The sequence below is a fragment of the Oryza sativa genome, chromosome 8 (assembly GCF_034140825.1).
Source record: "Oryza sativa Japonica Group chromosome 8, ASM3414082v1".
Lineage (NCBI taxonomy): Eukaryota > Viridiplantae > Streptophyta > Magnoliopsida > Poales > Poaceae > Oryza > Oryza sativa.
The window spans coordinates 15,269,021-15,295,730 of record NC_089042.1 but is presented as its reverse complement, the minus strand read 5'-3'; the positions used below and the strand labels follow the sequence as shown (position 1 = coordinate 15,295,730).

Sequence of the window (26,710 nt, the reverse complement as noted above, 5' to 3'; positions counted from 1 at the left end):
AGAATCCCCTCAAGAATTCGAACTTCGGGAACAACCTCGTGAGCTTCATCTTTGGTGACTTTACTTCCTCCCTCTCCTCTAGCTTTGCTTGTTTGAGCCGCTATAGGTCTAGTTGCTGTTTGTGCTAGCATATTCTTGTTGTAGGCAACTAGATCTAGGATTTACTTTCCTGTTTGTGCTGACTCCGAAAATTTTCGGATATATCCGAAAATTTCGGAAATATCCGAAAATTACTGCTTCTGCTTTTAGTTGATTTTTGAATTAGCCTATTCACCCCCATCTAGGCTTAATTAACACTTTCAAGTTGTACTCTACTTGAGCTTAAAGTTGTGTGTTGAGAAGTGTGGAAGCCTCCTCTTTTTATAGCTTGAGAATGGCGGTTGTAAGGCAGTTGTGGAGGTTGGTGTGCTTGTAACCATCATTGGGAAGCCATCACAGATGTCCACGTGTAAGGTGGCGATGAGAGGAGCCACGGGTGGTTTGGTCGAACCAAGGGTTCGGCCGACCCATGGGCCCCACCTCTCGCCACCGCCTTTCACCAGAGGCTACCAGCAAGTGGGCTCCTAAGGCGGTACACAGATGTTTGGCCCCATATTAAGTCGGTTTAAGCTGACTTGTGGGCACATCAATCCGTGTGCCTGCACTTGATTCGTCGGAGGTCCATTATATTTACCAAAACTAGTGAAAATGATTAGTGGTAAACTCCTGTCACTAAATTTTGATAATGTATTGCTGATATCTTTTATACAGTAGTTGACGGTTAAAGTTTATGCTTAATGACTGCCAACAACCACCTACCATGCCCTCAGCCACCGTCTCCCATCGCCACGTAGGTGACCGTCGACGAGGGAACTCACCGCTGCCACGTCTCCACGGTGACTATATCTATGCGTCATGCCTCGTCAGATCCGCACTTATGCAACCTTTCTCCACATAGCAGCCTCTCTGTCACTCAGCCCTCCTGCCCGAGGTGGAAACCACACCCGCACGGCCGCACCGGCTCCCCACCTCGCCTCGTCGTCCCACCTGACACCCGCCTTCCGCCGCCACTGCGTCCTTGCATGATGACATCCTCGCTAGATCCAACAGCTTTCAGATATCATGGTACGTAGTAATTCTTTTTCGTATAGTTGAAAAATATATTATCCATTATTTAGCCTTCAGATAAACAAAAGAACGTTGTTCATGGTTTAGCGGTTGGTCAAATGGTCAAAACAGGGCTGCAGAGCTACGCCTACGCTTGAGCACCGAAGTGTTTTTGGGTTGCAGACACTTGTGCAACCACCCCGGGAAAGCTGGGATGGGCAACCAGCTATTCTTGGCACACTCTCCACAATCTCTTCAATTTTGTATTAAAAGAGGTGGGCCAAGAGACACACCTTTCAAAATTTGAAAGTATCAAACCTCAATTCAAATTTCAAAAGGAACATAAATTTTCTATACCGGTGCAATTGCATATTTTGCTTAGTACATGCAAATGCAATGTTAAATTGATTGTCTTGTTTCCCCGAAAAAAAAAAACGATTGTCTTGTTAGAGCAAGTTTAATAGCCCGCTAGCTCTAAAAATTGAGATATTATATAGAGCTAATCTAGTAGTTTACACATATAATAGTTTCATATATAAATATGTAGTACACCATTAATACTGGTCTCACCTCTTATACATACTTTCTTATAGTCCGTGTTGCACTTGACTATAAATATGCACTCCCTATCCTAAAATGCTTTGTATTTTAGGATGGAGGTAGTATCTTCTTTTATTCTCTCTCCTCTCCTCCTTTCCTTCATATGTGCTTGTAGCTACCTTATAATTTTCTATTGTACTTGCTCTTAGATGTATATAAAAACATGCACGTGAAAATTTGATTTACTAGAAAGAGAAAAAACAACAAAATTTGACACTACATAATGCGATTTGTTATTTTTTTCTTCAAGTGTTGATCAAATTTGTAATTGCATTTTTGGACTAATTAATTTATATTAATGTATCTTATAAAAAAATTATACTATATTTAACTATTTATACATATGCATACCGGTATGACGCTACGGGAAGACCTATTAAGGCTGTGTTTGCTAGAAGAAGTTCCCATTCAGAATCGTGATCACGGAAAACGGAGCGGTCCATTAGCACGTGATTAATTAAGTATTTGCTGATTTTTTTTGAAAAATAGATTAATTTGATTCTTTTAAGCAACTTTCGTATAGAAACTTTTTGCAAAAAACATACCGTTTAGCAGTTTGAAAAACGTGCGTATGGAAAACGAGAGAGAGGTTGAGAAAAGGGGCATCCGAACACAGCCTAAAAGTGCTTTCTACCATTCAAAATAATAAATAAAGTACCTTTAATATTTATTTGCTGAAAACAATACCTTTGAATTGACATTTAAATTTTTATAATTTTGTTACTATAAAGTACATAAATAATTATAATCCGAAGTCGAAAGAAATCGGCCAGGTAAAGCTAAAATAAGTAAGTATCCAGACAAATGTTGATCGTTACGGAAATTAAACATTATAAAAATTGAACATATTTTTACCGGTACTTTGGTACGTCATCCGTATTTAAGTCAGTTTTTAGTTCATTCGCTAAAGCGTGTTTGAATCGGTTTTTAAGTTTATTCACTTTTAGAAATTTAGAAGGAGACATATAAGAAATCTCTTTTAAAAAAACTCGCACATGCTACCTTGAGATGATTAGACTCTTAATTGCAGCTCATGATTTTATAAAAAAAAAATCCAAGTAAATTCCTACCGTGAATTTCACCTTATCTAAACCGTATAATAATAATAAGATTAAAATAGTCTTCACTCTCGCAACGCATGAGCAATTTTTTCTAGTCAATTCAAATATTCAATTTCTTTTTTTGTTTAGTCTTTCGGAAGGTCAAAATGCACACGCGCACGGCTCGGCCAGCCAGGCAGAAACAAAATTCAGCCATGACGACGGCCATGGCGTCCTCCTCCTCGCGTGGCGTCACCGTCCCCTTCCTGATGATCTTGCCGCTCCTCTTCGTAGTCGCCGCTCTTCCGGCCGAGGTCACCGTCACCGGCGACGGCATCCTGCTGCCGTCGTGCAAGACCGTCGGCGGCGGGAGCACCTACTTCGACGTCCAGTTCTGCCTCGACGCCCTGGGCTCCGTCGGCGCCGGCGCCGGCGCCCGGAGCTACCGGGACCTCGCCGCCGTCGCCGTCGGCCTCCTCACGGCCAACGCCACCAGCACGTCGGTCAAGATCGACGCCCTGCTCCGCGGCGGCGGAGGCGGCGGGAAGGTGGACGCCGCCACGGCGCGGTGCCTGCGGTCGTGCCGGGCGCTGTACGCCGGCATCGCGCGGAGGCAGCCCGGCTGCGCCGCGGCGGTGAGGGGCGGCAGGCTCGGCGAGGCGAGGTCGTCGCTGGAGGAGTCGGCGGCCGCGGCGAGGCGGTGCGAGGACGGGTTCCGCGGGGGCAACGCGACGTCGCCGGTGACGGCGGAGGACGACGCCGCCTTCAAGCTCGCCAAGCTTGGCGTGGCGCTGCTTGGTTTTGCTTGACAAAATTACAGCTCGTGTGTACTGTTACTACTAGTGCTATGCCGTGATGTTCTAAATGAAATTAATAACAAATCAGAGTGTTGTCTATATTTTGATCGTTTCATGCAGAAAATTTCAAACGCGAGTATCTCTCTAACTGAATAAACTGGTACAATCAAAAGGTTGTTGGAATCCTCACTTAGTATAAGTTAGTATAACTTATAACCCACTAAATTCTAAAGCTTAACATGCAAAGATGTCGCATCATCACCCACTATCATCCAATAACAATTATTATATTTAAGCATTATGAAAGCATGCTATATTATCCATAATTTTATAATTTATTAAATTTTAGAAATTAAAATGCAAACACGTTAAATCATCCCCACATAATTCACATATATCTCTCCATTATTTTTTATAATATCCTACTCCATCCGTTTCAAAATGTTTGATGGCGTTGACTTTTTATCACATGTTTGACCATTCGTCTTATTCAAAAAATTTAAGTAATTATTAATTCTTTTCCTATCATTTGATTCATTGTTAAATATATTTTTATGTAGGCATATAATTTTACATATCTCACAAAAGTTTTTGAATAAGACGAAATGTCAAACATGTGCTAAAAAGTCAACGGTGTCAAACATTTCGAAATGGAGGGAGTATATAGGTATACCTATATGGCTATATAAGTTCATCCTCACTTCATTAATGTTATCTCTGTTTTCTCTCATTAAGCCATATCAACTCAATTTTTATTATTTTTTATAATATCCTATATAGGTATACATATATGGCTATATAAGTTCATCCTCACTTCATTAATGTTATCTCTGTTTTCTCTCGTTAAGCCATATCAACTCAATTTTTTAACCCTTAGATATATGATCTAAATTATCTTCCTTCTTTTGTTCTCTGGCCAAATCATCTTACTTTTAAATTTGAATAATCATTCTATATACTACTTAAATTTAAATCACTTCAACATATATAAGCTTATGTTATTTAATCTACGTTACATACTATTATTTTTATCTTTTGTTATCACAATAACTCCTGTAGCAATACGCGGGTTTTATCTAGTTGTCCTAACAGGCGGAGCCGCGGAGGGGTTGGCGTTAGAATAATTTCCTGGCTGTTACGTTAATAGGCCAAAAAATAAGGCGATCAAGAGTTGTATTACAGGAGCATGGATGCATGTATTTGTAGACCGGCTGCCTGCTTATTTTCCACTCCCTCCGTATTTTAATATATAACGCTGTTGAATTTTTAACAAACATTTGACCTTTCGTCTTATTCAAAAAATAAAAATTATGTAATTATCGTTTATTTTATTGTGACTTGATTTATCATCAAATGTTCTTTAAGCATGACATAAGTATTTTTGTATTTGCATAAAAAATTTAAATAAAACGAATGATCAAACGTTGGTTAAAAAGTCAACGGTGTCATACATTAAAATTAAAATACGGAGGGAGTACTATGATTTAGAAGTTAGAACACGAATCCAACACGTCATGTTTGCCTATACAAATACAAGGCCAGGTTTCAAAACAGTGTACACACCAATCCACTGTTAGTAGCTGAAGAAATTAGATCTGCCTATTGTTTCGGAAGATCAAAACATAGCTCTTGCTTTCAAGTGGTGACTGGTACGCTTCAGTTTTCGTATCTAAAGTTTATAGAATTGTTTTTATGGTGTTTTGTTCTTACTTGAGGTCCCTTTAATTCCAACAAACTCATAATATTATTTCTTTTCTGAAAATTGATATTCATGGATCATTTTTAGTGAATTAGGCAAAATGAATTTTAAAATCACACTGTTCTTATGTGAGAAACACAATACAAACCCAAACAATACAAACCCAAAGACTCACATACACAGACGCACGTACACTCACCTATGTGAACACGCACACATGAACATCCTATTTTTACAAGTATCTCGGCAAGATTAGGCCGTCATATGTTGATATTGACGAAATCACATCGTTATCAACGGCACATAGTCTTAACACTAAAAAAATGATTAGCCGTAAACTTGAGCATCTGTTTGATCCAGTAAACAAGTTTCACCACAAAAACAAACTAACCAGAAAAGCTACACCAACTTCGCAAAATCACACCGTTTGGATCACATGGAGTGGGGTTCGTGCAAATGAATTTTGTGTTTGTGTAGCTAAGTTGTATCCTTGGTCTACTCCCTCCGTCCCAAAAAAGACAAGATGCGACACATTATAGACGTCCAGATTCGTTGTACTATGATGTGTCACATCGTAGTACAAGGTTGATTTTTTTTATGGAGGGAGTATCTGACTATCTGGCAGCTGAAATACCAGCCCATTTTTCTCTCTAAAAAAAGAAAAAGAAATACCAAACCAATATACCTTTAAAAGAAAGGAAAAAGTACACCGAAGGTCCCTCAACTTGTCATCGAGTTACAACATTGTCCCCCAACCACAAAAATAGATATATAACATCCCTCGATTTATAAAAACCGTTCATGTTAGGTCCTTCGGTGGTTTTACCCCGATTTTGTCCTATATGGTTGCTGAATCAGCAAGGAACCCACGTGGGCCCTACATGTCAGGATGCCACATCAACACCCTCCCTCTTCCCCCTCCTCTTCCTTCCTCCTCTCTCTCACTCTTCTCTTCTCTTCTTTAGGTAAGCCGGCCGACGCTGCTGGGAGGAGGCCATTGGGGTGAGGCGGGAGAGGAGGCGATGGCGGGCGACGAGGCGGCGGCGGCTACGACACGGGAGAAGGCAAGGGCGGCGCCCGGTCGTGAATGGCGTTGATGGTGCTGTGTCGTCGGTGGCGGCGAAGCGATCCCGCGCGGGCGGGTGCCGCGACGTTGGGCGATGAGGAGAACGGCGGAGCAGGCGGGCGAAGCGAGGCAAGGCGGGTGGAGTGGGGCGATGTCGCGGGTGGGAGAAGCAGTGCAACGGCGGGCGGAAGGGCGACATGTCGAAAGCCGGTGGGACAGTGGCGGGGGGAGTGGGGCAACAGCAGGAGCGGGGCGGCAACGGGCGGAAAGGTAGCAATCCGCCGTCGGCCATGGCGCGAACACCGTCGAGGTCGAAGGGCGGTGCAGAGGATGGCAGAGATGGGGGCGAGGGTCGCAATGGTGAGGTGTGCGCCCTCCTAATCCTCGAAACTGTCGTCGTCATCTGGCGGCTTGTTACCGCGGGCTGGGGCTAGCAGGCAGTCTCGGGCGGACGAGGAGCGGAGGGCCGCGCTGCCGTGGGCGGTTCACGGTCATGGGCTGCGTCATGTCGGTGGCGTCGGGCGCCGCGTGCGGGGTGTGTGGGGGAGTGCGGCGTGCGTGTGTTTGTTGCATCAACGGCGGAGGTGGAGGTGGAGGGGTGAGGTGCGGGATCGCGGTGACGCCGCTGCTGCCGGTGGCAGCTCCTCCCTCGCTAGCCACCGCCCTTGCCCGCCGTACTCATCTGCTCTCTGCCAGCCGCCCGTGGAGAGGGGAGGAGAGAGGAAGAGAGGTGGTGAGGGGAGGGGAAGAAGAGGCTGATATGTGGGACCCATGTGGATCCCACGTTGAGTCAGCTGCCACATCGGACAAAACCGCTAAGTGACCTAGTTAGCACTGGTTTTATAAGTTGAGGAACGCGTTGTATCTGGTTTTGCGGTTCAAGGACGATTTTGTAATTCGACGACAAGTTGAGGGACCTTTGGTGTACTTGTTCGTAAAAGAAAAGAAACACCGGCCCAGTATTGATAAGAAGCCCAGACGGACCAACAGGCCAAGCCCATCTTATCCCAAGAAAAAAAAGGGGAAAAATTACTCCTTTCTAAGCGAAGGCCTAGGCTAAAGAACAGAGAAGAGACCTGCTCTTGCGATCCTTCTCACTCTCTTCCTCCCCGAGTCGACGGCCGGCCACCGACTTGGGGGAAACCAAGCCACCGCCGCCGCAGCCGCCGTACCCCACCCTCCCTCCCGGCGGCCGCGGGCCATAGCCGCGTTCTCCCCCGCGCGTCTGCCTGCGGCGTGGAGGCGTGGGGGGCGACGGCGATGGGGTCCATGACGATCGGCGCCAAGTACAAGACCACGCTCAAGGACCCCGGCACCACCGGCGTCCTGCGCATGGTGCGTCGCGATCCCCCCTCTGTTCCTCCCTCCCTCTCTCTCTCCCGCATAGCGTCGCCTCTCTCCCTCCAGCTCCGATTGGTCGGGTTTAACCCTTGCGGCCGTGCCCTACTGGATACACACTCCGCGGGAGGTGCGGTGGGTGTGCTGATTCTGTGGAGGGATGTCGCTTGACGGGAGGGTTTTGATCGGGTGTTGGTCGCGGTAGTGTTTGATTGGGTATGCTAGGGCTTCTGATGCTTTCGGAGGGGTTTGTGGTGGAAAGGAATCGAACCGATCTGCGGTAGTCGGATGTATAAGAGGGATGAGCTTCTGGAGACATTGGTTTAGCTAGCTTGGTGGTTAGTTATTTATGTTGGGTTCATGTAGTGGAGCGTTTTGTGCCTAGTTTCTGTGGATCAGATGCAATGAGTTGCATATCTGTTTGATTCGCTGATGAGTTTTGCGTAGTTGCGTTGTAAATTTTGCTTGAGTATTTCTACCTGCTTAATTTCATGCACAGCTTGCTGGGTCTAAATGGCATCTATCGTTTGATACTTTTAATTGTAGAACGAGGATAAGTTCACCTTCACTCCCCATGATCCACGGTCAGCGATGAAGCTCAATGTTGATTTCCGGAGCATCAAAGGTAATTTCATTTGGTCTATTTATAGTTGGGTACAGTGGGAGTACTATGACCGTCCCAGTGGTTTAGTAAATAACAAACTGACCAATTCGTGATTGCCATTTGTCAGACCAGGCTCCATATTTCTTATATCTGATTCCTTTTGTGGATAATTTGAAATATGTTTTCTGCAAAGGCATTAATTAACGGGAAATCAAGATAATATATAGCTATTCTAAGGTAGACCATGCATAGTAAAACAGATGGATTGATTTGATGCTTGTGACCAACTTGTCTGATGTCAACTTTGTACTTTCTGTGCACATGCACTTCTGATTCAGGCCACAAGTTCAACAAAGTAGATGGTAGCAAACCAGCTCCACCATTACTGAATCTTTCAAAAGACTCTGACAAGGTATAGGCAATTCTACCTTAAACTTTATCTTGTTGAATTTCTATTCATGATCTACATTTGTTTCTGTCATTGAGAAAAATTGAAATTTCTATGTGTTTTTTCTTTAGGGTGGAGGCTACATGTTTGAGTTTGACAATGTTACTAACCGCGACCTATCTCGTGACTTTGTAGGTAAAGTGAATGGAACCTAAAATAGCTTCTTTTATTTCAGTTTGATGTCAAATGTAGGTTATGAAAGTTAGAAATAACAGTATTTTGTTATTTGCCTGAGTATTGATTATTGTGTAAGCATCAAGTGGGAAATTGTCCACTTAGTGTAAACCAATCCACCAGCTGAGTCCTTTTTACCGATTGACTTGAAGATTCTGAATTTGAGTCCAACAGTACATTTATACCCTGACACAGCATACAAATAACCAATGGCTTTCTCTTTTCAGCTAAAGTTTTAGGTAAGCAACAAGGTACGATACCGCCTAAACCAAATGTGCCCCCTGAAAATTCAGTTACTTCAACTGGTGAAGAACAGCTTAGTGCTGCAGAAATGCAACGTCGGATGAAATTGCTGCAAGAAGATAGGTAATGTGATTATGTGGAACATCACTATTGTATTTTTTAGTTACAGCAACATGATGTAGTTATGATAATCCAGTGCAAGGCCAGTGGTTACTTGTTTTTTGCAAAAATATGATCTCAGATGAAACTTCCCTTAAAACTCTTATGCGTCTATAATGTAAAAAAATTTGCCAACACTATAATGGACAATTCAAAATGTAAGCTATCCACTGAAAATCTCAAATTGTATGCGGAACACAGACAGTAATATCCAGGCTTAGGAATATAACCTTGGCAACAGCCTTGAGCGGGAATAACTAAACAAGTATTTGGTTTATTCAGATTTTGTTAGGTTAAGGCAGCATTAGATTTTTCATGTCTTAACTGCATCTATTGGTCTGTTTCATGAGCTTTGCTGCAATTAAACGGTAGATACCTGCCAGATTGGCAAAACGAAATAATAGAGATAATATATGCCTTCTATCCAGTTTATTTTATATTGAATTATAGTTGGCTTGAAATCTGTGGCATTGGAATAGCATTGTGCATCCATTTCCATTTAATGGCTTTTGCTTGTCATCTGATGTTAGTGTGATATAAATATATATATTTTTGATTTCTTCTTTTTGAGAACATGGTTATGCAGCTATATTGATTAAGTTTTACTATATGGATGAAATTGTAGTTCTCATATATCTTACAAGAGAAAGTGATGCAAAATTATGCAAACTGTCGCACCCACAAAAATTTACATGGTGTATTACAATCTTGAGCTTTTTTTTGGGTCTTCACAGTGAATTGCAGAAGTTACATATGAAGTTTGTTCTTGGCAATATTCTGCAAGAATCTGAATTTTGGGCAACAAGAAAGGTAAAATTCACTCACTCAAGCAAAATATGTTTCTTCCTGATATGCTTGTTTAATTTATTCTCATGAAACTATCATGTCTTTATGAACTTTTACAGAATTTACTTGAGGACGAAGCAAATAAAGGATCAAAACAAAGGCCAGGTTTCAAAAGTGCCATGCTAGCTGATGTTAGGCCATCGGCTGATGGTCGGGTACGTTATTTATTTTGTGTAAATTATGGTTTATTATGTTCTAGTCTGTTGTATCTTATCTTGCCAGACATTCACTTTGGTGATAGCTGGTGATATTGATGTTATTTCTTTCTTTTTCCTACTCCTCTCACAGACAAATAAGGTTACTTTTAGTCTCACTACCGAGATAATTCATCAGGTACGTTCATTTGACTTTGATGATTCTTTAGGACAGGCCATCTTAGTATTGTTTTACTGTTTCCTCAACTGTTGTAGGTGCAGTTCTATGCTATAAGAAATAAGTTATATCTACAGATCTACTTTGTGGGATGGAATTTCAGAATTACTAGAATCTTTCTCATTGCACAATAGACTCTACACCTATTTGGCAGGGCTCCAACTCCTGTATTCTTGCATATATTGATTCAAGCTAAAACAAAGTGGTTCAAGCTTCTTAGCTTTTATATCTAAACAGGCTTGCAATTTGCTGTATTTTTAGTCCCCATATAGAATGGTTTGATCCCTACTTAAGCCATTTTTTATTCATGAAACTATATGATTTTGTTGTCTGGAGTATACATCCAGCATGTCAGCTAGATCAGGCCAAAGGGCTTGTACGGTTGTACCACTTGAAAGCATTCTTGCATCCATGCCTAGGCTTACAAGTCTGTAATGCTCCTAAATCAGGGCTTTGTCTAGGTCATTGGGCTTGGCTATGTTTGCTCAATATAATACTTGCTTATGTTTGGCATGCATTATATAATGGGTATGACTTCAAATTGTTGAACAATTCAAATGTTCTGAATATACCTTAATGTTCTGCAGATATTTGCAGAAAAGCCAGCTGTGCATCGAGCGTTTTTAGATTTTGTTCCAAAAAAGGCAAGATCTTACCCATTTGTATTATACCTTCATTCTTTGTTTCGCATGTACTTTAGAAATTTCGGTATGATGGTGTTGAGTTTATACTATTTCTGTATTGATGTAAATGGATTTTTTTTTTGCGTCCTTTTCCCTTGATCCTCCATGCAATCATCTCCCTCAAAACAGATGTCAGAAAAAGATTTTTGGACAAAATATTTTAGAGCTGAGTATCTTCTTAGGACAAAAAATACTGTGGCAGCAACTGCTGAGGCTGCTGAAGATGAAGAGTTAGCCATTTTTCTGAAGAATGACGATATACTAGCAAAGGAGGCAAGGTTGAAGGTACAGTTTTCGATGTCTTGAAATACTGCTTATATTATTCCAATTCATTTGTGCTATTGCTTGGGAGTTGGATTTCTTCATTCCTCTTAAGCGGTTCTGTTCTTCCCTGCAGATAAAACGAGTCGATCCAACATTAGATATGGAGGCAGATGCTGGAGATGACTACATCCATCTTCCGGTGCGTCTGTATTCTCTACTTCTGTTGCATATGCAACTTGATGAAGACGAAAGTGATATATCTTTATTGAGCAAGGATATCTGTTCTTTTTATCGAAATCATGAGTTGCTTATCCTGTTTTGATAATATTTTGTTGGGCATGTAGGACCATGGCATTATTCGTGATGGCAGTAAAGAGACGATTGATAATGATGGTGAATTGGCCAGGAGAACACTTTCGCAGGATCTGAATCGCCATGCTGCTGTTGTGCTTGAAGGAAGATCTTCAGGTAAAAGTTTTGGATCTGTCAGAAATATTTCATCCTTTCTACGATCATTTGATACTAAATAATTGTGCAAATATTTTCATCTGTTATAAGAGAACTGCCCTCAGGTATTTGAGGGTGCTTTTATTTGTTTGCAACTGAATAGACATTTTTTTCGTGCTACCCTGTTGATTGAAGTCTTCTGACTATTCTTTGGAACTGAGTCTTAAAGAATTAATTTCCTGATAATAATTATATAAACAACTACCCTAAGCTACTAGCCACTTGTAATTTCACTGTGCTGTTCCTGTACTTTCTCCACAGTGGAGTTCATACGTTGATGCTATGCTGCATTTTCTTGCTCTGCATATGCCTGTTAACTTTTGCATCTTTAACATATATGCGCAGTCCAGTATGTGACTAAATTGGATGGGTGCCTGTGTGTTTTTGCAGACGTGGAATTAACTGATACGAAGACTGTTGCTGAAGCAATTGCAAGGTCCAAGAAAGGTTACAAATTATGTTTCAACGTGTTTTTTTTGGTAGTAACACTTCTGTATTTATGCTGATGAAATATTATTAGCTGCAGAACCACCTTCAAGTTCTATTTCTGATGATACCAATCATGAGAGGTTGGTAAAAGTGGCCCGCATGACTGAGATAGAGGATCTACAAGCTCCACGGAGCCTCCCATACGCACCACTTTGTATAAAGGTAAAAAATATTTCATGGCTTCATCGTAGATCGATGAATCGGAATAATATATTTTAACTTGTAGATTATCATCTCTTATTTGTCTTATTAGGATCCTCGAGAATATTTTGATTCCCAACAAGCAAATGCTCTGAGATCTTTAGGTGGCAACAATGATGGAAGACATGCTCGTAATTGCAGGCTGAGTACAGATGATGCATTTGATCATTTGTTGGGCCAAATATCTTCTATAAAAGTTAATGGGTTGAACTATCCGGTTATTCAGTCTGATGTGGCTCTTAAGGTAAATGATTTTACACAGTACACTAATATGGATATTTAATTATGTTAAGCCATCTTTGTGGAGTAGGCCATATCTCCCTGAAATAGGCAACCTCCTTAAGCTGGTACATTATTGCTAATAGTCTACTACCTCCAGTGAAAAAAGTGATGTTTCAGGATGCAGTCAAACATCATACTTTGCATATTGGGCATTTTTTTACTATGCATTTTATAAGTATTGTACAATAATTTGATTGTTCTAAAATTTATAATTCATTGGTCAAAGTCATGTTTTGTAAACTACCAATGTCATGGGTAGTGGCCGAGAGGTTGAGGCCCTAGTGTCCCTAGGGAACGGTTCCCTTGTCTTACGGTAGCTCACTTGGATAGTCTAGACTGGATCCTTCCCTCCATCTATATAAGGATGGATTGTATCGTTATTCTAATTAAGCAATGAATCAGAATTAGTCTCCCCCAACCCTAAGTCCCTCTCTCATCCCTTTCAGCCGTCGCCGCCTAGCTATCCTCCCAGTGGTATTTACCCTCTATGCCCTAACCCATAACAACCAATGTCCCAAAAGCACTTTTGTGGCTTAGGAAATTATTGCTAAACATAATTGTTGGATACTAAGATCAAGGGGAAATATAGAACAAGGGTTTAGAAACTAGTTTGAATAGCACAAACTTTTGAAATAACTGTCTTGTTAGTTTTCTTACATGTACTAGACCAGAAGTTGATGATGAAAGCTGCATTTGAGGACCATGTTGATATCCAAATTACTTGTGACTGGAGGGTAATTCTTGAAACTTGTTTGGATTTTGGGTGATGTAGCATTTCAGATTGTACAAACATTTTAAGAAATTTACTATGTTGACCAACAAAGTTTTAGTTAACTGTGCAGTATGTAGCTATGAGAAAGCCTCTGCACATCTGATTTTTCCATCCACACATGTTCTGCATGACGTTGCACTACTGTTACTGTGGCTTCTCTATTCTTAAGCTATTAAATTGCATGAGCAGGAAAACCTAACTACCTGCATGGTATGGGCTTAGGTTCTGAATGAATTGAATGAAGGAATTTCACGTTCAAGAAGACTTAATCTTAAGAATCCTCAAGATAGTCTGCTTGGTCAAATCCCTCGACGCACACGAGATGAACTTATGGATGTGAGATGCTGACTTCATTTTCTGTACTGAATATTTTCTGCATTTATTTGTTTTATGTTTTTTAGTTCCTGTATTACAGAATTACTTATTGTAAACTCTGTTTCTTAGCACTGGGCAGCTATCCAGGAATTATTGCAGCATTTTTGGTCATCATATCCAATAACAACTTCAGTTCTTTATAATAAGGTATATTATCAGTCCCAGACTTTTCTGCACCATTACGTAATTTATGTGTAGCATTTGGATGGTAATCAGTATCAGTAGATTACTGGGTCACAATAAATTTGGTTCCTATAGTGATTTTGTCAATGTAGTTTTCCTTTCCTAGAGTGAAAGGAAAATTTTGCCCATTAATTATGAGCGGTAAGTTAACTAAATATTAAGTCTGGCACTCAGAAGAAAAAAAGGGTTCCCAAAGTGAACAGTTTCAATTGTGGATTCAGGTGGTAGCAGCATGGTTATCTGTTCACTGTTGCGAATTTATTTGTAAAAGTAAATGCAACATCATGAGAAATTCATCATAGCCTAGTTTTTATGTTTGTTTTGGCTGTACAACAGCTCTTTTTGTTTTTTCTGCATATTGCACTGAATTCTGTAAGAAAAAAAATATTACTGAAAGCAGACTAAGTAATTTTATACTTCATTCATCTGAAAATATAAGGCTTATTTTGAGTTGATACATGAAATCAAGTAGGGTATGAAACTGAGGAAGAGAAGATAAAATGACTACTCTATTGCTACTTAAATGAAATATCTTTGAAACAGGATAGGGAATGTTAATGAGATGTTCTGAGAAATGTAGGAGAATATGTAAAGGCAAATAAGGAAAACCACCAATAACTTCCAATGCATGCCTTATATTTTGCAACAAATTTTGAAAAATTCTGCCTTATAAAAAGAAACAAAAGGGGAATGCAGTCATGTGGGTGGAATAGCTGTACAACCAAGACTAAGCCTTGAACTATATTTGCAAGATTAAGAATTCAGTGTTTATGTTTTTGTACTTCTGTGGCAGGTTCAAAGAATTAAGGATGCAATGACCCAGATATATCAAAAGTTGCAGGTAATCTCCATCACAATTGCCTCTTTATCTTCTTCGAGTTCATCATGTGGAGTACCTTAGTTTTTACCTTTTGAGCATGAGTTACTGATAAGATGATAGCTAGCTGGAATTGCTCTTCCTTAAACTATAGTTTCCCTCAAACATGTTACAGAAATGGGTTTGTATTGAAATTGACTTCAAACTTTCTTATGATGTTATGGAACTGTACCTTGTTTTGGTGATGAAATTCTCACTGGACCCCTATTCATATGCATAACTTCCACCTGCAGGATATAAAGGAATCAGCACAACCTGATGTGAGACACGAAATATCTCAACTAGTAAAGCCCATGACCCAGGTTCTTATCTATATCCTTTTTTGTCCCATTTCCAATTTTCCATATGCAAAATAGATTTATTTCAGCTTCATTATGACGACTCAATCATGCTACTGTACTGCATGAGTTTCCACATTCTTTTCGAGCTACCCTTTGTTTAGCATTTCTTTATGCTCATTGTGTTGCAGCTTATCTGTATTAGCATTGCTTGACAGTTGATATTTTAACTACTACTACCTATTAACTGTTCAGCGGTGCTCACTTGCTGTCTTTGTACACGTATCAGCATGTCTTCTTTCATTTGCATATTGATGATCTTCTTCAACTGCTGAAATGCCATCAATCTGGTTATATTTACTTTCCAGGCTTTGGATGCTGCCTTCAACCATGACTTGGAGCAGCAGCAAAAATCATCGAAATCCGGGAATAAGCCCAATGGGTTTTAACTTTAGCCGAGAAGACTAGCTTCGGCGACGGATTAGGGATTGATTTACTGCTAGAGCAAGAGGGCTACTTGCAGTTCTGGAGGGGTTACCTCCTTGAGCCTTGATTCTCATGTATATTTACCTGAGCTTTATAGTGGTGGGCATAACGTGCTTACTAAACGCCCCAATTTTTCAGTGCCTGATTCATTCCAGGCATACTCTGGGATGGTTTGTGTTCATCACAGTTCCAGGTAGAACCAAAATTTTGTGTACACTTTGGAAAGAAGGAAAAAAAATGAGCACGCGTTGATGCTGCGTTCCTTACCCGTCATTCTGCATTGTTCGTGCAAGTTGTAGACGACAATTTTGATATGGTCGAGTTTATGCATGGACAATGGTTCACTCTTGCTGTGTTGCAAGCTTGCAGTATGGCAAACAGAATGAAACTGCAGGATTGTTGCTAGTTTTCTGGTGACCGCTGGTTAAAGCATGTAACGTTCACCGTGAGCAAAAGGCATCTCCGACCGGAGCGATCTGCAGTCCACGGGAAGAAGGCCCAAAGAGAAAACCAAAAGAAATGGAAAAAGAAGGCCGAAAAAAACGAAATGAAAAGGAAAAAAAAAATAATTGCACGCCCAGTGGGACTCGAACCCACAATCGCCTGATTAGAAGTCAGACGCCTTATCCATTAGGCCATGGGCGCTTTGTTGCTGTGGGGTCCAGCTTTAACTAAATGTAAGAATTCGTTCTTCTGTTCCTTTGCTTCGACAGAGAGATAATTTGGAGTATGAATTAATCATCTAATGTCTAAAAGCAATTAACATGATATGAATTAATGAGAGAAGAAAAAATAATATTAACTAAGGAAGAATGAACTATATAGGTATACAAGATATTATAAAAAATGATAAAGATATATTTTAAAATATTATGTGAATTATGTGGGATGATTTAATATGCTTGCATAAAATTCTAAAATTTAATAAATTATAGAATTATAAATAATATAGCATGCTTGCATGATGTTTAAGATGTAATAATTGTTGGTGAATGATAATGTGACATCTTTGCATATTGAGTTTTAAGATTGAGTGGGTTAAACGTTATAGTAAGATAGGATTAGAAAACTAACAAGTGAGGTGGATCTTGTTTTAAGGAAAAATGGAATTTCCTTAGTCAACGATAGTGGGCCTGTTCGGTAGCCTATTTTCGCAACTGTTTGGGCTGTGCCGCACAACCCAGCCGTTCGGCTGCAGTGGTCTAGGCTGTGTTGCATAGCCCAGTCGTTCGGTTGTGGAAACGGCTGCAACCCACTCCCCGCAAAAAAAAAGTTGGTTTCTCGCGAAAAAAAAGAAAGTACCTATACATCTTTCGAAAGATTTTTATAATCGTATCACACAGATTTTTAATCTTTATATTAAAATCTGATAGATATAATAAAAAGCAAAAAGCAATTAAGAAACACCATAATGGACACTAAATTACCATATCCTCAAGAAAAAGACCAAATCAAATATAAAATTTAAAATTTACATGCGAAGATTCAAAAATTACAGTGTAACTTACAAAAGTTATAGTGTAAGTTTCATAAATTACACTGTAACTTACAAGAAAATGCACTGTAAGTTTGAGTTAGAAAATCGAGTGAGAGATAAGAAAAAAATCTTTCGAGTGAGATATAGCGAAATCCAAAAAAAATGACGCCCCTCTTCTAGTTCCCATCTCCCAGTCCTATCGCGTAGCCCACACTCCACCCTATCGCGCCTTCTCTTCCATCGCCACGGCCCACACTCTGCCGAGCGCGTCTCGATCCCCTCCGCCTTCTCTCCCGTCCTCCTCCTGCCGAGCCACGCCGTGCCTTCCCGATCTCCTCCACGTTCTCTCCCATCCTCATCCCTCCGAGCCGTGCCGTGCCTTCCGGTCGCGCCCGACGCCACCCCTTCCCATCCCCTTCCTTTTTTCCTCTCACCACTCCCGATATGATCGATTAAATCCAATAGGATGTGAAGTTCATCTTGATTCAGCTGTGGGGGTTGAGGGGAGGGGAAGCTCGACAGTCGGCTGGAGTTAACCTCATTAGGGTGTGGTTGTTGAGGGGATAGAGTGCAGCCAAGGGAAACATCCCGTCGGGCAAGACCCACGCTGTGTCGCTGGCGACGTCTTCTCCCCCAGATCCGTCCAGGTCCGGCAGTTAGGAGGTAAGAATCATCTCCCTTTTGTGATTTTTGATCTTGCATTTTTAGGGGTATTTGTGTATGGCACCATTCGCCATGTCAACTCGGCCGAAGGGCACCTTGTGCAGGCATACGAACTGCTGATTTGATTCTTGGACATTTGTAGGACCGCAACCAGAAGCGCTGGCACATAACCTGAGACGATATGGCACCACGGAGCGGTTGGCACTTGTAAGGTCACAAGAGCGACTTGTACGTAGGAATCCTCAATCTGAACAAACGATTTCCCTCCGCCGGTCGACATCGTCATGGTCTCCACCTGAAGCCGCATGATACAATCTGCGTACAACTCCTGCACGGCAGAACTAACTCAAGGCAAGCATTGCTTTCTCATATTAGTTATCAGTGCGAAAAATGTTTTGCATACCTGCAACTTGATGTTAGTACTGTGTTTAAGATCTCAAAAACTCCTAAGTTGGACTACATGTAATGCAAAATTACACATAGATGGCTGGTGGTCGCACCTATTGGGACAAAGCCCTCACAAAGATATTCCTCGACTTATGCATTGCTGAGAAGACAAAGCGCAATCACAACAAGAAGGGTCGTACCAACATAGGTTGGCAGAATTTATATCGCAATTTCAGAGAACAATCAGGCAAGAACTATGACAGTAAACAGCTTCAAAACAAATTTAGCACCTTTAAGAGACAATACAAGCTATGGAAGAGCCTAAAGAATAAGAGCGGAGGTGGGTGGGACAACAATTCTAGCACCATAAGGTGCGATGATGATTGGTGGGAAGACCGTATTGAGGTAACTACATGTGAATATTGATTTTACTACAAAACTAATATTGAGTTTTTGTTATTGTCTCGTCAAACTTACATTGTCCATATCTGACTTGTAGGAGAATAGGGATGCCAGACAGTTCCGTGGAAAGCCGCTTGAACATGAGGATGAGCTGACTACTCATTTTGGTTGCATGGACACCGAAGAAGGTACAATGTTGTGCGTAGGTGGTATTGGCAAGAGAACACCAAGCAGTGGAAGCGATGACAACCTTACTCCGATGTCTAACGACAATGTCGGCTTGTCTAGTGCTGGCCGTGTGGCTTAAAGGGCAGGGAAGGAGCAGGTGGTTGACCGCCCACCACCCAAGAAGAGTAAAAATATGGAGTACTATGTAGGGTGCGTATCAGAGAGTATGCTCGAAAGAAGCAGGAATGAAAGCAGTGTGCTCAGGGGAGAGCAAGATGAGATAAAAGAATTGCTGCAACTTGTAGAAGAGGATGGTGTGGCTCAAGGATCTGAGTTGTATTTCATAGCTACTGACCTATTTAGGTCAGCTGCACGATGGGCAGCTTTTAGGTGTATTTACCCTGCAGAGAATCGTAAAGCATGGCTCCGATGGACTTGGGACAATGCTAGGAAAAAGTGATACCAGTCCATGCTTAGTTGTCGCACACGGTGTTTGATTGTATATACCCATCGCCAACACGACGTGGCATTATGTAATCGGTTGTTTGACCTTGGCATACTCTTATGTTATGCATTATGACCTTATTTGCTTTGCTACTTTATCATATAAATTTGTATCAGTCGGCTAGTCATTTCATATAGATCTACTTGTCCTTTCTTTATTCTTTTTTTTACTTGAAAATTGAATAACCATGTTGCATCCTCACCTACTGTAGAACAATGGAAAAATGCACTACACTGATTTTGTACATGCATACATTTTGTAACGGAAAAAGTACGAATTACCCCGCTGAACTATCGCAGTCGACTGAATTACCCCCGAACTCAGAAACCAGACATAGCTCACCTTAAACTATTAATACCGAACGAATTACCCCCCTCGACACTGTTCAAAGTGGTTTTGGCTTGAGCTTGCACACGTGGTGCTAACGTGGCAATCCAGTCAGAAAAAGACTCCTTGGGCCCACTTGTCATATCTCTCCCTCCCCCTCTCTCTCCTAGGTCCCTCTCTCTCTCTGCCCGGCCCCTCTCTCTCCCTCTCAGATAGGCGGCTGCAGCCGGCGGACGGGCTCGGGCATGCAGCTGTGGACGGCGGCACGGGGGGAGGACGCGGCAGCGGCGGGTGGCGCCCTCTCGTGCTCCGTGTCAACAGCGATGGGGGCGGCAGCACAGCGCGGGAGGACGCGGCGGCGGCGGGCAACGCCCTGTCGAGCTCCGTGTCAACGGCGCCGCGTCCACCCCCGATGGCTGCGGCTGTGTCTGCACCATGACGTGCGCGTTAACGGCTCCTCGTTGTCGAACTCCATCCCCTCAAATGGGTCAACGCCGTCGTAGACGACGGCCCGCGCCACATACGCCGCCGCCGCCGCCGACCTTGCCGAGCCGTTCCCGGCGGCGTCAGCCTCCATCTCCGCAGCGTAGTCGACGTTGTCGTTGTCGTTGTCGGCGGCGGCGGTGGCGGCGGCGGTGGTCCGACGAGGGGGTGGAGGAGGTGGGGGCATGGTGGGGGGGGGGGGGGTGAGGAAGAAGGGGAGGGGAGGGGCGTGGCCGGCCGCACCCGCAGCCGCCTCCGCTCGCCCCGCCGCGTGCTGCCTTGCTCGCCAATAAGGCGATAACGCGAGAGAGAGAGGAAGAGGAGAAAGAGGAGGGGATAGAGTATATATGACGGGTGGGGCCTATCATTTAAAAAAGAAAATGCTGACTGAAATGTACGTAGAACAAAACCGTCCTAGATTGGGTCGGGGGGGGGGGGGGGGGTAATTCGTAGCCTCCGCTGGCGAAGATGGGGTGAGCACTGCACCACTTCTCGGTCAAGCATAGCCGCCGCTGGCGAGGAGCTTAGCCTGGGCTCGGCACGAAGCTGTTCAGCAACGGAAGCCCAGAGACCCAAATTCGCTCCGAGCTCAATCGTCTCTTCTCTTCTCCGATTGTTTCTCCATTTTATCAATTTCAACAAAATCAAGGGAACAGCAAGGCTAATTAAGCTAAAAACACACTGATCGATTTCCCACTAGATCATGCCGTCAGAGTTCGCGGAGAGCAGCCTCGCCGGCTGCCGCCTGCTCCTGGTAGTAGGGCAGCACGGTGTACACGGTCTGCAAGACGGTGAGGACGAGGAGCACGAAGGCGACGACGAGCGAGACGATCGCCCACGGGTTGCCGGCGTGGTTGCGGACGAGGCTGGCGCGCCACTGGTTCCACCGCTTCTCCCTGTACGCGTTCACCTCCCCGTGCACGCCGTGCAGCGCGCTCCGCCGGTCCAGCTCCGCCTCGCTCGCCAGCCGGTTGAACATCTCCGCCACCGCCTCGTCGCTGCCCAGCCCGTTGGACACCACGCCGCTCGCGCCCAGCAGCCGCGCGTCGTCGCCGGACTTGATCACGTTGTCCATGAAGAACACGTACGCCGTCACCTCGTTGGCGCCGGCGCCGTGCAGCTGCTCGAATGCCATCAGGCTGAACAGCTTGTGCTCCGTCGTGTCGTCCACGGCGAGGCGCGGGATGCGGAGCGCGCCGTGGCGGAAGCTGATGTCGTGGAGGCTGCGCGTCCGGCTGGGACGGAACCGGACGCCCGCCTGGTCGAGCTCCGTCGCCGACGGCACGAACTCCTCTCGCCTCCCCGTATGGCACGGCCTTGGCGGCGAGCCATGGAGCAGGCTCCGGTGGCAGACGTCGAGCGGGTGGAGCGCCAGGCCGCCGCCGCCTCTCATCGCCGGCGGGTCAGGGATCATCGACACGAAGCTGAGCACCATGTTGTTGATCGCGTCGTCGCTCTGCAACCAAACGCCGGCGAGTTAATCAGCAACTAATCGAACACTCGAGTTGATCAGAGCAGCAGCATACCACGACGCACGCACCGCTTCAGGGGCGGCGCCGCCGTGGACGAAGGCGACGATCCGCTGGAGCACGAGGAGCGGCAGCTGGTTCTCGATCATGAGCATGTCGCGGCGGACGTACGGGAACACGTACAGCTCGCCGTGGCGGCTGAACACGGGGTCGTTCGCCGCGTAGCCTCCGCCCACGCCCTCGCCGTCACCGTCGCCCTGCGCCGCCTCGGCCGCCGCGCGCATCACCTCGAGCAGGAAGCACCCATCCAAGACCATCATCTTCAAGAACCCGTCGCGGTCGTCCCTCCACTTGGTGGCGCCCAGCCCCTGGTACGCGTCCTGCAGCTCCACCACCACCTCCTCCATCGACGCCACGAGGCTACCCAGCCGCAGCCGCCGCCCATCGCCGCCGCCGCCGCCGCGGCGGAGCAGGTGCAGGAGCGCCCTCTCCTTGTGCTCCTCGGCCGGCCGGAGCTCGGGGACGCCGTGGTGGAAGGGGCCGAGCGACACCAGCTGCGGTGCGCCGTAGGAGGTGCGATGCTTGATGTACGCCGGCACGCGGTACACCGACTGCCTCCGCCACCGCCTCGCCTCCTCCTCCGATGGGTTGCCGCCGGCGTCGAGCAGGTGCTCGACGTGGGACACCCATTGGCTCGTCGTCTTCACCCTCTGCTGCTCCTCGCCTTCCATTTGGTGAGATTTCTTGATGTTGCTTGTCGCGTCAAAGGTTGGGGGAAATTTTGAGTAATAATATACTACTACTCTAAATCCCCCGCAAAAAAAAAAATATACTACTCTAAATCGAGATTACAGAGCAAACAATATTTTTTAGGCACCGTCCAGCCATTGCTACTGCCATAACGTGGTCTACTTTGTCACTCGAACAACAAAAAATTCATTTACTTTCGGCAATGTTCGACAAGTCAAAATTTAAAAGGGGCTTAATGACTTGTTAATACATACGGTCATTGTGTATGTGAGAAAGTACAACATTACATCGCTGTCCTCGTATCTACAGGGAAGTGGCCATTTGGGTCCACTCCCATGCAATGTTTTCACTTTCGTTTTCCACCGAAATTTTGAAATTTTGGAACTATTCTTTTTGCACGAGTCACTTATACTTTCATCATCCCCCTCTTCAACTCAATTAGGTACAAAGGACCCCCCACAAGTCCACTACTCAATTTTTCTTCTAACTTCCTCCCCACACATCCAGTTTTCACTCATTACTTTTCTCGTTTGCTCAATTTCTCATGACCCGTGTGAGCCTCCACACCGTGGTGGTATCATGGGAACCATAGAACAAGGATGCAGCATGACGCTCGCTCCCTGGGGCAGTTATCTATCAGCCATGATTCCAATTTCGAACAGCACAACAACAACCTGGTCCAACATGTTTCAGGCCCTGAAGACTCCAAAGTCCAAAGCAGCAAACTGATACTCCTGTACCATGTAAGAGAGTTCCATCTCTCATGGCAGACGTTCGAGAGGGTGGAGCGCTAGGCCGCTGCTGCCGCTCATCGCTGGTGGGTCAGGGATCATTGACACGAAGCTCAGTACCATCACTACTACAAAACATCAAATAGATACCGCTATTACAGATGCTAGAGTAGGTAAAACCGGTACCTATAGCTCCTTTCCCTATCCATGCGTCTATCAACCCGCCAAAATCCAAAGAATCAGCACCTTTATCCTCAAATAGGTGCCAGTTTTTAAAAAGAACCGGCACCTATTACTGGTGTCAGAGAAAGATGCCGGTTTTTATTGAAAATCCGGCACCTTTTAGTATCCATCCCATCGGAATAGTAGGCGTAGGGCCCACCTAAGAACCGGCATCTTTGTGGTTAAAGAAATAGGTGCCGGTTTTTTTTAAAAAAACCGACACCGAGGCGAGCCACACGGGGAGCCCCCACATTCTTATCCATCCATCAGAGTCAACTGACTCGTATCTCTCTCTCTCTCTCACGCGCGCGCGTCTCTTCGCCTCTCTCGAACTCTCTCTCTTTTTTGCGCCTCCTCTCTCACCTTCTCCTCCCCGGCGGCTGAGGGAGGTGGCGGCCGCAGTGGCGGGAGGCGGGGGCAGCGAGAGGAGAGGTGGCAGCGGCAGTGGTGGGAGTTGGCGGCAGTAGAGGTGGGAGGTGGCGGCAGCGGTCGGCGGCAGGAGGAGAGGCGGCAGCGGTCGGCGGCGGGAGCACCCTCCCCTCCGCCAAATCCAGCGAGAGGGGAGGCAACGATAGCGGCAGCGGCGGGAGGTGGCGGCGGTAGAGGCGGGAGGTGGCGGGAGGAGAGGCAGCAGTGGCGGGCGACGCCCTCCCCTCTGCCAGATCCGGTGGGAGGGGAGGCAGAGGCAGCAGCGGCGGGGCTCATCATCCTCCTCGCCCAGCCCCTTCTCCTATGCAACTTCGTACCACTTCGGCGGCGGTACGATCTGATTTCGTCTCTCCTTTTTTCTTGCCTACAACTTGTTGAATTTGCATGCAAAATTTTAGAGAGACCTGATAATTTACTGGTATGTGTTGAACTGAACCGGTTGAACTATTTCTGTTGATAAATTTGGGGAGACTATTAACGACCAAATTTGGTAAGATATGAACCAAGTTCGATATTGGAATCGAAGCGGATTCGGCAAAGATTCGAAGAACAGAGTATGCATCGGCTGCGAAGGCATCGGCTGGAGTATGCATCGGCTGAGATGGATTGGATAGGGGATGGTTGATGCAGCCGATAGAGCCAATACAGCCGATTCCGATGGGGATGGCTCCGAAGCTGTTTCTAGAATCGATCAACGTGATTCACAAGGATTGCCGCGATGGAGATAAAGCTCTCAGAAAAGCAATTGTATCTATTAATTAGGATATTTTGTTAGAGATATATCTGGGCAAAAGTCTGCGGTAAAGACTTATGGTATATTAGAGCCTCTTAGAGATAAGAGTCGTGTCCGACAAGGACATGTTTTGTATCTCAGGTATAAATATGACCCGAACCCAATGTAATCGATAACATCAGTTCAATAACACTTTTGGCACATCGCCACCCTTTTTTACTTTCATTCTATTTTGACGAGTTCTTGCTTTCGGGTTGAGCTGCATCGATTCGATCTTCAACTAGAGGTAAACTTGTAATGGCGGTTTGCGTTCTCGGGATCAGTGCTTCCATCTTTATGATACTCTAATCTTATTTATGTAATTCGTCAAGTTATCATATATACTTTATAATCTCTGTTAATTGCGTTATATAACTTGCCATCGGCTGGTTTTTACTACTAGAAAGTAGCCGATAGAGTTAGATCTTGTTATTAATCTAGATTATATTGTGTATCTACCATCTCTTAGAGATTTTCATTATCTTGCTTAGATCTTACAGTTATCTTTATGCTTAATGCTGCATCGGTTGAGTTCGATCTATTAAGTTATATCTATAATTGTGATATCTAGCCTGTTTTATGATTATCAATAGAGATAGTATCGGAGTTTTAGCCGATGCTAACTGCTTTAGCTATTCTTATCTCATATGCTTGCTTGTCATGCTAAATCTGCCCTTTATATTAAGATCTTGTTGCACTAAAGTTATATTAGGCTTCTTGTTTGATATATCTTGCTTGTTTTGATATCTTGGTATAGAGTGGTATCGAAGTATTAGCCGATACATGCTAGATCTATTTGATTGGCTATGCTATAAACTAATATATAATCTTCGCTTTAATATATATTTCGGCTTAAGTGATTTATACTGTCTCGGCATGGTGACCGATCTATCCCAATCACTTAGTTTAAGTATATACCGAAGTAAAGACTATATGTTGTTAATATCTACAGTCGATCGAGTAGATTTGGTTTTATCTTATTCATTCATTGCTGCCGATCGATTCAAACATGACATCAGCTCAAAGATATATAAATGATATGTCATCGGCAACTAGCCGATCGGCTATCGTTTATGGATTTAACTGCGGTTTTTCTTGTCTTTACTCTTGTTGATTGCAGGATCAAATCAACAGGCACTCTCACGAATCTAAAAGCAAGATTTTGGACATGCATAGGAGTTAAGCAGATCTTTCAGGCCAGTGTGTGTTTTTCGCATCAATAGAGACCTGGTAATTTTTTTGGAGGGCTCATCTTGTTCCTATTCTTGTTCTGAATTGGTGTGTTCTTGATTGTTCGAGGTGAAAGGGAGCTGCTCACCTCGATGAATCGAGCCGATGCATCGAGCCAGCTTTTTTTTTTATTCCTCAAACCTTAAAGGTGCCGGTTCTAAAACCTAAAAAACTGACATCTTTACCTATATAGATGCCGGCTCTAGAACTAGCATTGATGACCGAAGTCATCAGTGCCGCCTCCGTGGTGCCGGTTGGGAAAACCGGCACCTAGGGGGTTCCTAACTGGCACCGATTAGGGTTTCTGTAGTAGTGCAAGTTATTCACCATGTCATCGGTCTGCAGCCAAACGCATGTTGATTAGCAGCTAAATCGAATATTCGAGTTTATTATATCATCGCAATAGCATGGTATGGCCGTCGACGCGGTAACACACCGCTTCAGGGCATTGCCAAGAACGGAAACTAACTTTTTAGGGAGCTTCTTTGAAACACGTGATTGACAAAGGAGGATTATGAAAAACTAACTTTTTAGGGAGCTTCTTTGAAACACGTGATTGACAAAGGAGGATTATGAAAAACGTAAGATTTTGAAAGAAATGCGAGTGCAAAACACAGGAAAAATATAAATATATGAATGGTCGTTTGAATAGATCGTAGGAAAACCATAGGAACCACAGAAAACACATTGGATTTTCTAAGAGGTTTAAGCTCTTGATACCTTCCTTCAAAATATCTTTAGGATTTTCGAAGGACGGTATATAATTCAATCCTTTGTTTGGAAAGACCTTGTAAGGAAATTTTCAAAAGGGGCCTTAGCTTTTACT

At 44.0% G+C, this 26,710-nt stretch overlaps 4 protein-coding genes and 1 non-coding gene across 7 annotated transcripts; 3 read left to right on the top strand and 2 right to left on the bottom strand.

Moving 5' to 3' along the window:
* Window positions 1-2,920: 2,920 nt before the first annotated feature.
* LOC4345314 (uncharacterized) lies at window positions 2,921-3,622 on the top strand. The gene has a single exon (XM_015794091.3). The coding sequence runs from the start codon at window positions 2,942-2,944 to the stop codon at window positions 3,533-3,535; it is 594 nt and encodes a 197-aa protein (XP_015649577.3). The 5' UTR covers window positions 2,921-2,941; the 3' UTR covers window positions 3,536-3,622.
* A 3,752-nt stretch (window positions 3,623-7,374) lies between these two features.
* Window positions 7,375-16,142, top strand: LOC4345313 (general transcription and DNA repair factor IIH subunit TFB1-1). Of its 2 annotated transcripts, none has more exons than XR_001548489.3 (20): window positions 7,375-7,623; window positions 8,173-8,251; window positions 8,569-8,642; window positions 8,750-8,813; window positions 9,080-9,218; window positions 9,989-10,064; window positions 10,160-10,255; window positions 10,389-10,433; window positions 11,060-11,116; window positions 11,285-11,440; window positions 11,553-11,618; window positions 11,764-11,887; window positions 12,317-12,373; window positions 12,453-12,577; window positions 12,669-12,860; window positions 13,860-14,006; window positions 14,115-14,192; window positions 15,022-15,069; window positions 15,339-15,407; window positions 15,752-16,142. XR_001548489.3 is itself a non-coding variant. In XM_015795489.3 (20 exons), exons 1-20 carry the CDS (start codon window positions 7,549-7,551, stop codon window positions 15,830-15,832), a joined length of 1,815 nt encoding a protein of 604 aa, XP_015650975.1. In that variant the 5' UTR covers window positions 7,375-7,548; the 3' UTR covers window positions 15,833-16,142. The 2 variants fall into 2 exon arrangements, 1 of the variants encoding a protein (XP_015650975.1); XM_015795489.3 differs by having other exon boundaries at window positions 13,893-14,006.
* A 299-nt stretch (window positions 16,143-16,441) lies between these two features.
* TRNAR-UCU (transfer RNA arginine (anticodon UCU)) lies at window positions 16,442-16,514 on the bottom strand. Its single transcript has one exon. It is a non-coding gene; the product is annotated as a tRNA-Arg (tRNA).
* A 1,037-nt stretch (window positions 16,515-17,551) lies between these two features.
* Window positions 17,552-19,563, top strand: LOC4345311 (L10-interacting MYB domain-containing protein). 2 transcript variants are annotated; one of them, XM_015792678.2, is made up of 4 exons: window positions 17,552-18,009; window positions 18,152-18,360; window positions 18,493-18,801; window positions 18,896-19,563. In XM_015792678.2, exons 3-4 carry the CDS (start codon window positions 18,493-18,495, stop codon window positions 19,103-19,105), a joined length of 519 nt encoding a protein of 172 aa, XP_015648164.1. In that variant the 5' UTR covers window positions 17,552-18,009; window positions 18,152-18,360; the 3' UTR covers window positions 19,106-19,563. The 2 variants fall into 2 exon arrangements, with proteins under 2 accessions (XP_015648164.1, XP_025875705.1); XM_026019920.2 differs by having other exon boundaries at window positions 18,443-18,801.
* Window positions 19,564-20,881: 1,318 nt separating this feature from the next.
* On the bottom strand, window positions 20,882-22,528 carry LOC107275816 (UPF0481 protein At3g47200). The gene is made up of 2 exons (XM_015793661.3): window positions 21,822-22,528; window positions 20,882-21,737 (listed from the first exon to the last, which is right to left on the bottom strand). Exons 1-2 carry the CDS (start codon window positions 22,479-22,481, stop codon window positions 20,991-20,993), a joined length of 1,407 nt encoding a protein of 468 aa, XP_015649147.1. The 5' UTR covers window positions 22,482-22,528; the 3' UTR covers window positions 20,882-20,990.
* Between the last annotated feature and the right edge of the window lie 4,182 nt (window positions 22,529-26,710).